At 41.9% G+C, this 13526-nt stretch overlaps 1 protein-coding gene across 2 annotated transcripts in view; it reads right to left on the bottom strand.

Moving 5' to 3' along the window:
* PPP1R1C (protein phosphatase 1 regulatory inhibitor subunit 1C) overlaps window positions 1-13526 on the bottom strand; it is a 52892-nt gene that overhangs the window by 19354 nt on the left and 20012 nt on the right. For both annotated transcript variants that reach the window (XM_009993170.2, XM_086615892.1), the window contains exons 3-4: window positions 11599-11636; window positions 9662-9722 (exon numbers count right to left, since the gene is read on the bottom strand). In XM_009993170.2, the coding sequence (XP_009991472.1) occupies window positions 9662-9722; window positions 11599-11636 (99 nt within the window). The remainder of the gene's footprint in view (window positions 1-9661; window positions 9723-11598; window positions 11637-13526) is intronic.

Below are 13526 nucleotides of genomic sequence, written 5' to 3' on the forward strand. Positions count from 1 at the left end.
TATAAAAGACCCATGGAATAACACTGGTTCACAGGTTGGGTGAGCACTGAAAAACCTGAAAAATCCTCGCACTGTTTCAAGAAAAATTAGCAGCTGCACCAGATGAGAGTTTTTCGAATAACATCCTTCTGGCCTGTGCAGCTCACAGGAAAATGAATCCCTTGTCAGATCCATATGCTTGCTGCAGTATTTCCTGTGTTTTTCTGGTCACATTCGCACACATAACTCATGCGAGTGTTCAGTCCGAGCTGTGGGCCTGAAAGGATGTGGTTGAAACCTTCAGGCTGCTCATGTTCTTGTCTCCATGCCAAAGGTCTGGTGGGTGGTTTTGGGAACTCTGTGTTCCTGCTAAACTGGGCAATGTCGCATCCCAAGGGGTGAAGGAAGGGAGAAATTATGGAGGGGAGGAGAACCACATGGCTTTTTCTAGAAAATTTTTCATTAAATTCAGACTAATAGGCTTCAAAAGGAAAAAAAAAGCTCAAATCATAAAAAAAAAACAACAGACAACATCCCCATCACAAGAAACTCAACACATATGGTCTCTAAGAATCAGAAGCAAGGTTTCTCTTAGCCTAAATGCAGACGCGAGGACCACATTGTTCCGAGACAGAGATATCACAAAGCTAAGGTGGACATTTACTTGGATCAGACTGAAACCTGGTGGTAGAATGTAAAATAACTAATGTCAAGCCCACGAGCCGCTCTCCAGGAAATCATAGCATTTATCAAATCTCCCAGCCCTGATCCCAGGAGAAGCGGACGCAGGTGGTGGGAGCTCAGTTGATGGGCTGTGACCCTGCACCTACTTACACGCAGTCGTACGGAACATCGCAGCCGATGGAGTCTCAGCTGGAAGATCACAGGATGATTTTGCTGTATCAGGCATGCTCAATTCATGCTGTACGAGTTCACTATGAACCTTGGGCTTGCCTGTAGTTGGTCGTGCTGTCTTTAGACAGCTTTGCCTTTCGGAGGTAAAATAAAATCTGACTTCGTGGAGAGGAGACACGAATAGACATAGAGGAACTGTAGAAACATGCAGTTAGATACAAGTGCAGAGAAGGCTTTTCTTTTAAGGGTAAATTAAATGAGATGTGAGCCCACATAGCGTGGAGGCTTTTTAGAAAAATACTACTTAGAGAGGTACCTCTGTATTTATACACTGTACCTATCTCTACCTCCAGAATAACCCAACACAAACTGAGCGAGCTCCGCCGCTGCCTCTCCACACGCCAGACCTGCGAGTGGTGTGGCAGGAGGACTGTGCTCTCCTCGGCTGGCTCGGGGCATGGAGCCCAGGAGGGGCGAGGACCTCACAAATACACTCGCCTCCGCTGTATGCACGATCCTGCAGCTCCTGTCCAGGAGCCCAGGAGATGTCAAGCACTGAACAGGAGCAGCATGTAATCGAGGTCTTTGTTGGGTCATCTTGCGTGGGATCAAATTCAGGATTTTCAATGCTTGAGATGAAACAAAGGGGCAATTATTATTTATCACAATAGGACTCACTGGAGGCAGTGTCTGCCATGTGGCTTGGTTGTTAATGTCCAGTGTAGAATATACACCTAAAGCCAGGAAATAAAATTGAATGCCCTGCCAAATGACTGGCTTCATAAGAACCTTACATCTTCTCCTACAAAAATATTATCTTTTCTTCAAAAGCTGTTTCAATTCGGAGCACAACACTGCCAAAATCTTTGGAATTGCACTATAAATATGTCTCATGATATAAAGTAACCAGAACAACACATGTTGCCCTTCCTGGGCTTTCTACTTTATATTTTAAAATAAGTACTAAGTCTCCCACGTTCTCTTTCTATAATATTTTACGATGTTATCTCTTAAAAGGTTGATTTTTAATGTCATCTGTTACTGCTTTAGAAGCAATTAATAATACTATGATGTTTACACTGCTCTCTATCTAGTACAACAATGCTTAATAACAGTATTTTCAAGTCATAAATGCTGTTTCATGGACATTTGTAAGATCATAAAAATAAAGTCATACTCTTTAAAAGAGGCCAGTTTAGTATTCATTGCATGAAGATCAGAAAGAACTATCAGCTATGTGGCCTTCACGCTGAAACGAATGAAGTCAGTGGAAAAACTCCCCCAGATTTCAGTCCCTGTTGGCTCAGGCCCTTAAACCACACGTGGTAATTTAGGGACTGATATTAGTGCTTGTCGCAATCTTTTCTTTTCACACACCAGGTAATAGTGGCAGATGACAAGTTATAACACAAACATCCCAGTTTTGCTGTAGAGCAGATGTCAAGCTTAATCTCCACTGAACACCTCGGTCTCTCTGAAGGTACCGTGGTATTTACTGCAGCCAAGGCCAGAGCCATTTTGAAGCAGAAGCTGCCAGCTGTGTGAAATGAAACGTATTCAAAGCTGCCAACAGTAAGAAATTAAATACAGACTGCAGCAGCAGCTGCCAACTTTTTGGGCAGTAGCAGAACAGTAGCAGCCAACTGAACTTGAGATGGCAGCAATCTCACGTAACCAATTCAGCAACTCAGTGATTCACTAATTAATTTAGCTCAATTTTTTGTTTAAATTGTATCTATTGTCATCATACTACTGTACAAGCCTGAGGAAGGAGAGAGAAGGGTAAAGAGGGTGAGAAGAAAAGACCAAGTACTGAAAGGTGGCATCTTGAAAAAGAACAGTACCGGGGCCAGGAAATTTGTTCAAGGCCATCCTACATTAAGTGGTGCGGTTGCATCGAGGTGCATTCTGACTAAGAGGTGGGTAAGAATGGTATATAAATGAAGAGAAGAACTAGTTCTGACACCAAAACTGCACCCTTCTTGTGGTTACCACTCTTTTGTGGTTAGGCAAAAGGAACAAACGTGATGATACAAGCCTGCAGCAGGAATTTTCTTTTCCCAGTGCTTCAGGAGGTCCTGGCAGTCGTGGGACTTCCACCCGTGAAACTAAACATGCTGATGGTGCTTTGTCACATCACAACACATGAACAAACAAGAGCAATGCACACGAATAATGAGGGAGAGCTTCGCCTTCTGTTACCCAAGAAGCAACATATTGAGACAGAACTTCTACTGGAAATGAATGGGTTGAAGAATGGATGTCACCAGGCTAAACAGAAGATACTGCTCCAGGAACACTGCAGCTCTGCTAAGGAATTAGAGGAGGACTCAGCCCTGACCCTGAGGATTACTTCAGCTACTGGACGGTGCCTGCTTTTGTGGAGCAGTCCTAGCCATCCACCCAGTACTTATCACAGCCCTTTAGCCCACTGGAAAAGCAAGGAGGTCTGAAATACACATTCCAGACTGAGAGGATAGGTGAAAATCATCTCCTTTGCCTGCTCTGGCCTCGTGGCACAATCACGTTAAAAAAAAAAGGTAGGTGCTTTGTCATCATTGGAGAGATTGGGAAAATGTAATACCCTGAGTCAAAATGACTTATCCACATAAGAAAAGTCTGACTGAGCACCAGCTCACTCTGTGAATTTTGGAAAACCTGAGCTTGATGTTCAGAAAACTCTGTAAGATGTGTTATATTGAGGCTAATATTAATTTCCTAAAAATTAAATTTAAGCCAGTGTACGAAGCAGAAATCACACAGTATTTTTCTTTGTGGTATAATATGTTGTTTCTTGTTCTTACGCCGATGTGTGTAGTTCATCCTAGAGGCTCTTCACAGAGTTTGCCATATAAGAGAGCAACCTGTAAAATGATACAAGCTTCTGTAGTCACTGCTTAAGACTTACAAACTCCATTCCTCTGCCACTTGAAATAAATTTAGCCTGAGATTTTTGTTCCACGACAATTCTCGTGGGCTCCAAACTCAGTGCTTACCACACTAACAATAATCCTGTATGTCTTCAGACTCTATCCTTGTTCCTTGTTAACCTTCAGTCACAAAGTAATGAGATGCATCAGACATCAGCAAGCTGGCCTAAGGGGTTACAAATTTGGATGACGGCCACATACTGTACTAATTGCTTCTAATAAATTACATATTTCAGGAGGGACATCATGATTTTAATCATTTATTCTGCATGTTGTTTCCTTTGGAGAGAAGAACAAGCAGGCACTAAACAAGCCGATCATCAGAAATTCATGGCAAAAGCTAGAAAGAGCTCATTTAATATCAACCATCGTTGTAAACACTAGAATTATGCATGTATCAAATCCCTGGGTCTGAACACTTTGGGAACAGCCTGTGAGTTCTGGTTGTTTTAATGAGTCAAACCAAAATGATGTCTTTGAACATTCCTTAGATTTATAACAACTCAGATTTAATCCCATTTCAAATGTTGTAGCTGGGGCCTAGCTCAAGAAAAAGTCTTTGTTTCTATGCAAAGAAAAATACATTAAGAGGGGAATTTAAAGGACGTATTTCCCAAAAGGCTGAGAGGGAAAACAGTCAAGTGTGCCTTTCACCTCTGTGGAGAAAGACTTTAATTACGATTTGATGGCAGCTAATTGCAAAGGTGGTCCAGTGAACACAGAAAGTTGCAAGAACTTTCTTTAAAGCCCGCTGAAATGAGTAAAATCTTGATGCTGATCTAAATAGCCTCCTGCAGGGTGAACTAGGATGAGTGAAGGTTCTTATTTGCCCGACACCTGGCACCACACACCAGTGGACTCAATGAAATCTCCAAACCACTCGGGAACGCGCTTCCTTCACGGGAGAAGACCTTGATGGTATTTAAATAGCTGCTAGTATTAATAGCAATAGCTGGTAGATAATGCGGAGACTTGGGAGCTCTAGGAAGTGATGCAGGTTTGGGAACAGCTCAGGCTGTCTTCTCTTTGTCTTTGTAAACCTTGTTTCCTGTCACTTCAGGCTGCATTTCCTTTCAAGGAGGTGCTGAGATACCAAACAAAACATGACTATCTAGGTGAAAGGAAACCTGCCTCGGTACAAAGTATGCCTTGGGATGGAAAGTTGCAGTCATAGCTCTGATGTGCTCTTTTGGATTTTCTAGTGGTAATGAGAGGCCAAGGAATCACCATTACCTGAGATAAATGCAATCTGCTTCTGCCTTGGCAGTCTAAGCTGCCTTCCACTTGGTACCTCTCTACCTGGGAGGGTTATCATCCCATTTTAGACTTCTCTGGAAAGTGTGAGGGGAAAAGGGTGAGAATCCAGCAAGGCTTCCAGGGGCTCCTCTAACCCACTGACCAGAATAATAAAGATATCTCTAAGGATGGATGGATGGATGGATGGATGGATGGATGGATGGATGGATGGATATTTGTGCTAAAACAGTTAGACTTCTACTTTGTACTGAGGAAAAATATCAAAGGTTTCTTCTTGGTTTTGTCATACAGAACAAGAAGCAGATTAGCAGATTAGCAAATAGGAGAAACAGGCTTTACTCAATGCGAATTGACTGGAAAATACTACCCTAGGTAAAACTGGTGACTCTTCAAACTGAGAAACCTTCCTATGGTTGTTTTTATGGCGGTTTTCATAGGGAGATTCAAGCCAACCTTCACACATGAAGAGCATAAAATGAAAGAAAGTGATAGAGATAGCAACATGATCTAATGGAAGGTTTCCCTGCCCATGGCAAAGGGGTTGGAACTAGATGATCTTTAAGGTCCCTTCCAACCCAAACCATTCTATGATTCTATGTTTCTACGAGATACGAGATTAACATATTAGAGCATTGAAAGTTACAGAAGGATGAGAGAATTTTAAGTTCAGACACAAAAGCCCAAGACTAACAGAGAAAAAGGTGACACAAACAAGGAAATAGAGGTGGATGAATCCTCAGTTAAGAGTGTTGCTATAACTAGAAAACAGTGTGACAAGAGGTAATCAAAACATACTGAAAATATGATGGGTTAATTTGACACAATCTTCAGATACTGACTTTTGCCAACATTGCATGCTATGTGAGAGCGTGGAATTAACAAACGCTACTGTATGAGGGTTAGGAAAAGAAATATTTTTTGAAAGCAAAATGGAAAATCTTTTTCACGTTCATTAGATTTGGTAATATAATACTAACAAGAACACTGCACTGAGCTGTTATCTGGTTTGCTGTCTGATTCGCTCTCCAGGTTACCACTTAAATCAATAGCTTTCAGATCGATTTTTCCAGCACACTGTATTCCAGTAAAAAGAAAAATGCTCTGAGATGAGTCAGCTATTTGCTCTGTCTGTAGGGACTCTGATGCATTTTGGTTTAGGAAAATAAAAGCAGGAGCCAAAGTACACACAGATATATAATAAGAAGAACCTGCCTGTTGCACCATAACATGACACTGGATCAGCAGACACACAGATTTGCTACAGCTTGCTGCAGCAACTACAGACCCGCCTCCAGCTAGAGCAAGCCATTGTAGGATGGAACCAAAGTATTTGCAGGCAATGCTAGACAAATAATAATAAATAATACTGTCTTTCAGTTTATGTGAGCGCTACGGCAGAGGGGAAAAATATGCCCACATTTAACTAAGAAGGTGATCTCCATATATTTACCATGACATTTAGACCAACAACCATACTCTGTTTTCATTTATTTCAGATATTTTAGCATATTTGCATATTCCATGTAACATATACTATAGTCCTGGTACTGTAACTGGTCATCACTATTATCTGATGTTGCTTCCACTCATTTTAACCATGCTAACGATTTCCGATTTTGTTTGTAATCACAACATGCAGCCTCATTTACTCTTGATTTCTCTCTTGCTTAGCGATGAATTCATGAAAACAGCTGCTCTTCTCTCACAGAGTGTTGTAATTATTTCAAGGAACTTGCAAGAAGTCCTGCACATGGGCTGGGGCAATCCCAAGCACAAATACAGGCTGAGTGGAGAATGGATTGAGAGCAGCCCTGAGGAGAAGGACTTGGGGTGTTGGTTGATGAGAAGCTCAATAGGAGATGGCAATGTGCACTTGCAGCCCAGAAAGCCAACCGTATGCTGGGCTGCATCCAAAGAAGCGTGGCCAGCAGGTCGAGGGAGGTGATTCTGCCCCTCTACTCTGCTCTTGTGAGACCCCACCTGGAATACTGCATTCAGCTCAGGGGCCCCCAACATAAGAAAGACATGGAGCTGCTGGAGAGAGTCCAGAGGAGGGCCTACAATAAAGCTGGAGAGGGACTTTTTACAAGGGCATGTAGTGATAGGACAAGGGGAAATGGCTTTCAACTGAACGAGGGTAGATTTAGATTAGATCTAAGGAAGAAATTCTTCACTCTGAGGATGATGAAGCACTGATATAGGTTGCCCAGAGAAGTTGTGGATGCCCCATCCCTGGAAGTGTTCAAGGCCAGGTTGGATGAGTCTTTGAGCAACCTGATCTAGGGGAAAGTGTCTCTGCCCACGGCCAATGGGTTGTAACTAGATGATCTTTAAGGTCCCTTCCAATCCAAACCATTCTATGATTCTATAAGTGCAGCAAAAATGTCTTCAGTTCAAAGAAGAAATAATAATCTCAAGAGCTACTTAAAGAGGCAGGCTGAAGCAGGACTGTCCCCATGGTTTCTCTTGACTACCTCTCTGCTGCAGTCATAGAGCAAACCTTGTGCCACCCCTTGTCTCTCCCACAGCTCTGCACACGTGGATGCTGTCTCAGATTCCAGGCTCTGCACTCACCCTCGAACTTTTTTTTTTTCTGAGAACTTTGAATTAACTGCAGTTAAAAACTACTAAAATGCCAGAGAAACATAATAAATGAAAATGTTAGTGCTTGTCTACTACAAGTTCTTTTTCATGGAGATTTATGATCTCCATCTTTGAATGTAAGGTACCAGCTTACAATCTATCCCACCTTCCATCAATAACAGTCCCAGAGGGTACGGAGCAGCCAAAGGAGATGTAAAGGAGAGAGGCTTAGCATGCAGAATCTCATTGTTTACGGTGTATTGAAGACTGTGTATTGAATATATTGTGAATATATTGAGGGGGAAACAGCACACAGGAAATAAACATATGCAAAACTGGGGGACTAGTGTGTAATTATGAAGCCTGTTATGCTGAAAATACTGCTGAATATTTCTATCTTCAACTTCTATAAAACTAGAATAATTGCAAAAAATCTGTATTTCTCAGTAACGCTTTCATAGCACTGTGTATTTCATATTGCTACGCATTTGCATCTTAGTCTAAAAAAAAAATTTATATTTACACAACAATGAAGAGGAAGGAACAATGAATTTTCTATTTCAAGTCATTTTTAAACAAAAAGGATAGTATTTATGGCAGCTACAGTATGGTAAATCTGGAGCGATTCCGCCTGTTTACAGGAAGGGTTATCAATTTCCAGGGTGTTGAGGTATCGAAGAGAGGCATTTTATGCTTTGCTTTGTTCCATTTACAAGATATTTCAGGTTAGTTGTGATCTACCTTGATTCACTTACTTTCCTATTGTTCCCTGGGAATTAAGTTGATGTAGAAGCAAACTGTGGCAGGTACTTCCCCAGGTCCCAGCAGGTTATTAAAGGTAATGCTGAGTAGACTGAAGTCCTTGAGAGGAGATACAAGGACCCATTTCACAGAGTACTTCATCTGCACAGTGTTTAGTTTAGGCTCGTATAGGAAAACATTACAGCAGTGAGATCAACAGGTATTATTGCTGCTCAAGCAAAGCTTCTTCCTTACGCAGATTGTTATAATTAACTGTAATAATAATATTTCTAATATCCAAGACACAAACTTCAGCCCATTTTGACAAACAGATAGTAATTCTTCTGTGGCACCTGAGTGATGTTTTAACCATTGGCAAGTCAAGTACTAGAGAAATGAAGCTACGGAATGAGATACATAGAACTGGCTGATACGGTAAATTACCTAACGACAACGGCAGTATTTCCCACAACAGATCAGATATCTCAGCTTTTTTGCCAGGTAATAAACAGTGTCAAGCAGAAGGAATGGAAACTGAGGCTGTTCATTATCTATCACGAGACACCTGGCAGGATAGCCATTGGCCCGCGGTCTGAAAACAATCCTGCACGGACACGTGTCAGGCTGAAGTGCTGGTGAATCGCCAGGGATCTTGCTTCCCTGCAAGCATGGTCAAGTCAAACTCTGTTCAGAGTCATTTGAGAAATAAGGCCTAAATGTAGCTGTTCTGATCCCAGATAATATTCTTTCTGCTTTTACGTTCATATCTGAAAAGCATGTAAGCCCTTTAAATATTTACTGAGATTTCTCATTTCCCCTTGTCTTCACAAGAAAGACTTCACACTTCCTATGATCAGATAACAAGCCCACAACTTTGGCTCTTCTCCTTTTCACAGCTGCCTGGAAAGGGAGGCAGAACATACCGGAGTGGTTTAAATAAGAACCAGAGAGCTGTGTGGAGCCAGCACTGCTAAAAAGTATGTATTCTAGGAGTTCTCCTCCATGTTTGGGAGGGAATTACAAATGAAAGTATTGAGAGTTTCTGAGAAAAGAAGCTTTTTTAACAAAAAAATAAAATTTCCTACTGCTGCAAGGTTCTGTGGTGAGGATCGATAGATGGTCAGTATCAGGCAGACAGTCAATACCAGATGGTCACTTCCAAGAGTGAAAAGCGCGGGGACTATGCATGAACCTTCCACGGCCGTGCTGCTCATGGGCAGAGCCGCTGCTGTCGCCCCGGCATCGCCTTGGCGAGGGAAGGCACGGAGCCACGGAGCCACGGCACGCGGGGAGCAGGGACGGGACCTGCACAGTACCTTTGAGGGCAGGCGGGGTGAAGACGCTCTGCTTCCTTTGCTTGGGAGAGGCACTCTGGGACTGGCGAGGGACAAAACACAGAGAGAGGCTGTAAGAGACGGGCACCGGGAGAGTTTTCTGTCCATGGCAGCTCCGGGTCTTGCCTCACAGCTGCTTTCTGAGGGCACACACACCAATCTGAGAAGTTTCTAAGAAAATTATACCGTATAAATCTGATGTCAGTTCCCAGGCTTTCATGAACACAGGGAAAACTAAGATTAGAGGGATGCACAAAATATGTGGTTAATGGACAACCTTTATGGCTCCCAGGCAAACCAGACCCAATAATACTGAAAATTACCCTTCACTCTAAAAAATATATATGGTTAAGTGTAAAATTAAGATAACCTGTGCTTTTAACAGTCTATGTAACTGATTTTCATAAGACAAATAAATGTTTACGTATATTAAGAGTTGCAAGATTTACATTACTCAATATTTCAGCTAAATACACAGTAAAGAATGATTATACATATAGGTAAGGTAGTACTGAAATTATTAATATATAAATTTTTGCATAAATAAATGGAAGATCTTTCACCCTGCACTTTTTCCATGTGTCTATTACTCCTAAAATCATAATTTCAGCAACCAATTGCTCAGTCTTTAACTGGGCCTGATTTAAGTGATATATTTAGACACAGTCAAACTTTTTATGGCCCCAAATTCACATCTATGCACAAAATATAAATTATTCCAAAACATGGGTAGTAAAATTGCACAGAGTAACAGTAGTATAATTATACCAATGTATAATTTGCAAAACCTAACTAGAATACATTCCAGTGCTAAAGCAGAGCAACTTTTGCAAAATGAAAGCAGTTAAATCAGTGTCCATATGACGCCAACATGAAATATGTCCATATACAAAGGATAACAAAACTACATAAGGTCACATATATAGCTAGCTTTTGAAGACATAAGAACCATCTCACTTGCCTAAGAAAAAGGTTTAAAAAGAGTTGCATGTAGGCAAGCTTTATTTTTTCTCATCTAATCAATTGCTGGTTGGATTTGGTCATAACAATGTTACTCTTTCCCAAATACTTGCTAAAATTACCTCTTTCCGTGAGTGCTTGGACTTCAATATAGTCTGTGAATTTTAATCACATCTATTTCTTCAAGGAATGTTTGAGACAGCTCTTAAGAAAACCACTTTCACACAAGTATGGCCAATCTTCTTACCTTACCTTACTGCAACAGTTGGAATGACAACATGTATAAATAAAATATTGTCTTCTTTTCAAAGAGAAAGTTATTTATAAACATTGTGGGATAGGTTGTTGATCCTCACCCCAGTAAATCTTTATAAGTCTGCATTTGGGTCCAAATTTGAACCAATCAATACCTCCTACTGCTATTTAAAGCACTGTCTGCTTCCCTGAGGAATGGATGAAGGAGAAAGAGATCAGGGAATCACAGGAGCTGTGCAAGGGGAGGTCAGAAAATGAGATCAGAGGAGTCGACTTCAAACTCTGGCACAAAGAACATCGGTGCTCTGCCTGCTGTGGGCTTGGCGAATGACGGGATGAGGAGAGAGGAGTTTGCAATGCTTTTGCAGACCAGCAGTGATCTGCAGACCCAAACCACTGCTGGATGAGGCTGGCAGGGTCACCCTGGGTGATTTGCCAGGGCATGGCAGCAAGGCAGAGGGGAGGCTTGTCTTTCCCAGTCCCCTGCTACAGGGAGAAGGGAGAGCAGCTGGCAGCGTGGAGACACGACACGGCTTTATATGGCCCTGGTTTGAAACTGATGATTCTTAAAAGGCTGTTATTGAAGACGGCGCGACAGCACAAATAAAAACATTAACCGGGATGAAGCAGTGAGTTTCAAAGGGGTTTTAACCATAGACCTATTTTAACAATAAATATGTTTATAAAAAAGGGATTTCACTTACCTCTGCCTGTGAGATGTTTGTTCTCTTCTCGTCTTTTTCTAGAGGAGGAAAAGATATGGAAAGAGAAAAGTTAGTACAAAAGTGTTTTTCAGTGCTAACCCTTGCGACTCTGCCCTGAACCCTGCAGCACTGTTGTAAATAAGAAATTACCCTTCTGATTTACAGCTTTTCTTCCTCTTTTGTGTGTTTCAGAAAACCAGAGGCCCTGATTAGCATTTAGACATAAGCACTACATCTAAAGCACTTCACAGAATCACAGAATGTTCGGGATTGGAAGGGACCTCAAAGGATCATCTAGTCCAATCCCCCTGCCTGAGCAGGACCACCTAGATCAGATCACACAAGAACGCGTCCAGGCGGGTTTTGAACATCTCCAGAGAAGGAGACTCCACAACCTCTCTGGGCAGCCAGTTCCAGTGTTCTGTTACCCTTACTGGGAAGAAGTTCTTCCTCATGTTTAAGTGGAACCTCCTGTGTTCCAGCTTATATCCATTTCCCCTTGTCCTATCACTGGATGCTAGTGAGAAGAGCCAGGTTCCATCCTCATGACAGTCACCCTTTACATATTTATAAACATTAATGAGGTCCCCCCTCAGTCTCCTCTTCTCCAAGCTAAAGAGACCCAGCTCCCTCAGCCTTTCCTCATAAGGGAGATGCTCCACTCCCTTAATCATCTTTGTGGCCCTGCGCTGGACTCTCTCAAGCAGTTCCTTGTCCTTCTTGAACTGAGGGGCCCGGAACTGGACACGATATTCCAGATGTGGCCTCACCAGGGCAGAGTAGAGGGGAAGGAGAACCTCTCTTGACCTACTAACCACACCCCTTCTTATACACCCCAGGATGCCATTGGACTTCTTGGCCACAAGAGCACATTGCTCACTCCCATTTTTTTGTCTGCGAATTATCAGCAAGCAATGGAGCGCCTGTAGCCGCAGGTCCTTTGGGCAAGCTGGCAGCAGAGCCATCAGGATACCTGGCTGCCAGGGATACCCAGGGACTGCGCTTCAATCGTCAGAAAAGGCTGGGTTGCCAAACAGTGGTAGCAAACTCACAACGGGCTCTACCAGACTCAAATAATAATAAAACCCTCACCTCAGTTAACTTATTAATATATCAGTACTGGTGCTGAAGAGCACCTGACAGTAATATGCAAAATTAGCAAACCAAAGCTTAACAAAGACTAATGTTTCATTTTAAAAGTTTTATGACATTACTGGACTGGAATCTTCCTTGGAACCGCTTACTTTTGTTGCCTTAATTTGCTTTGCACTATAAGCATGGCAGAAATGGTCAATACTAGAGATTTCTAATGAAAATAAGAATCTCTGAGACCCTGTCTGAACAACTAAGTAAAATTGTATGAAGCAAAGGAGGGTCAAGGATCTTGCTAACCATTGCACTTAACTGTTTTTTGAATGAGATATTAAATAATTTTTCTATTGTTGTCACGATATGGTTAATGGCCAGAAAGTGTTTGTCCTCTGGTGATGATTCCCAAATGCTTGATGAAGACCATGTAGGATCTTTGATGCACAGTAGTTAGAAGCTCTAAAATAAAACGCCATTAAAAACAGACATCAATCTCTCACTGTACCAACGCCCCTTCTAAAATTTTCCACTTGCAGATGTCACAGTGCAATTTCCACTGAGGTGTGGCAGATCTGCAAATGTAGGGCTGAGGAAAGAATTAAGTCTAGGTAATATCAATTTATCTAACTTATTCTCTAGATATTGGCTGCTTGTGGTGTGCTGTGTGTAAAAGGACGAGCCAGTCCAGGCAGACAGATTGCATTCGCTGTTGCATTCTTTACCATCATTACTGTGCATCTTGCAAACATTAATTGACTTACTGGATTTTTTCAATGTATATATTTCCCATTACCTTTTTATGAAAGATATTCAAACGACTTATACTCAAGGTTAAAAAG

The sequence above is a fragment of the Tauraco erythrolophus genome, chromosome 8 (genome assembly GCF_009769465.1).
Source record: "Tauraco erythrolophus isolate bTauEry1 chromosome 8, bTauEry1.pri, whole genome shotgun sequence".
Classification (NCBI taxonomy): Eukaryota; Metazoa; Chordata; class Aves; order Musophagiformes; family Musophagidae; genus Tauraco; species Tauraco erythrolophus.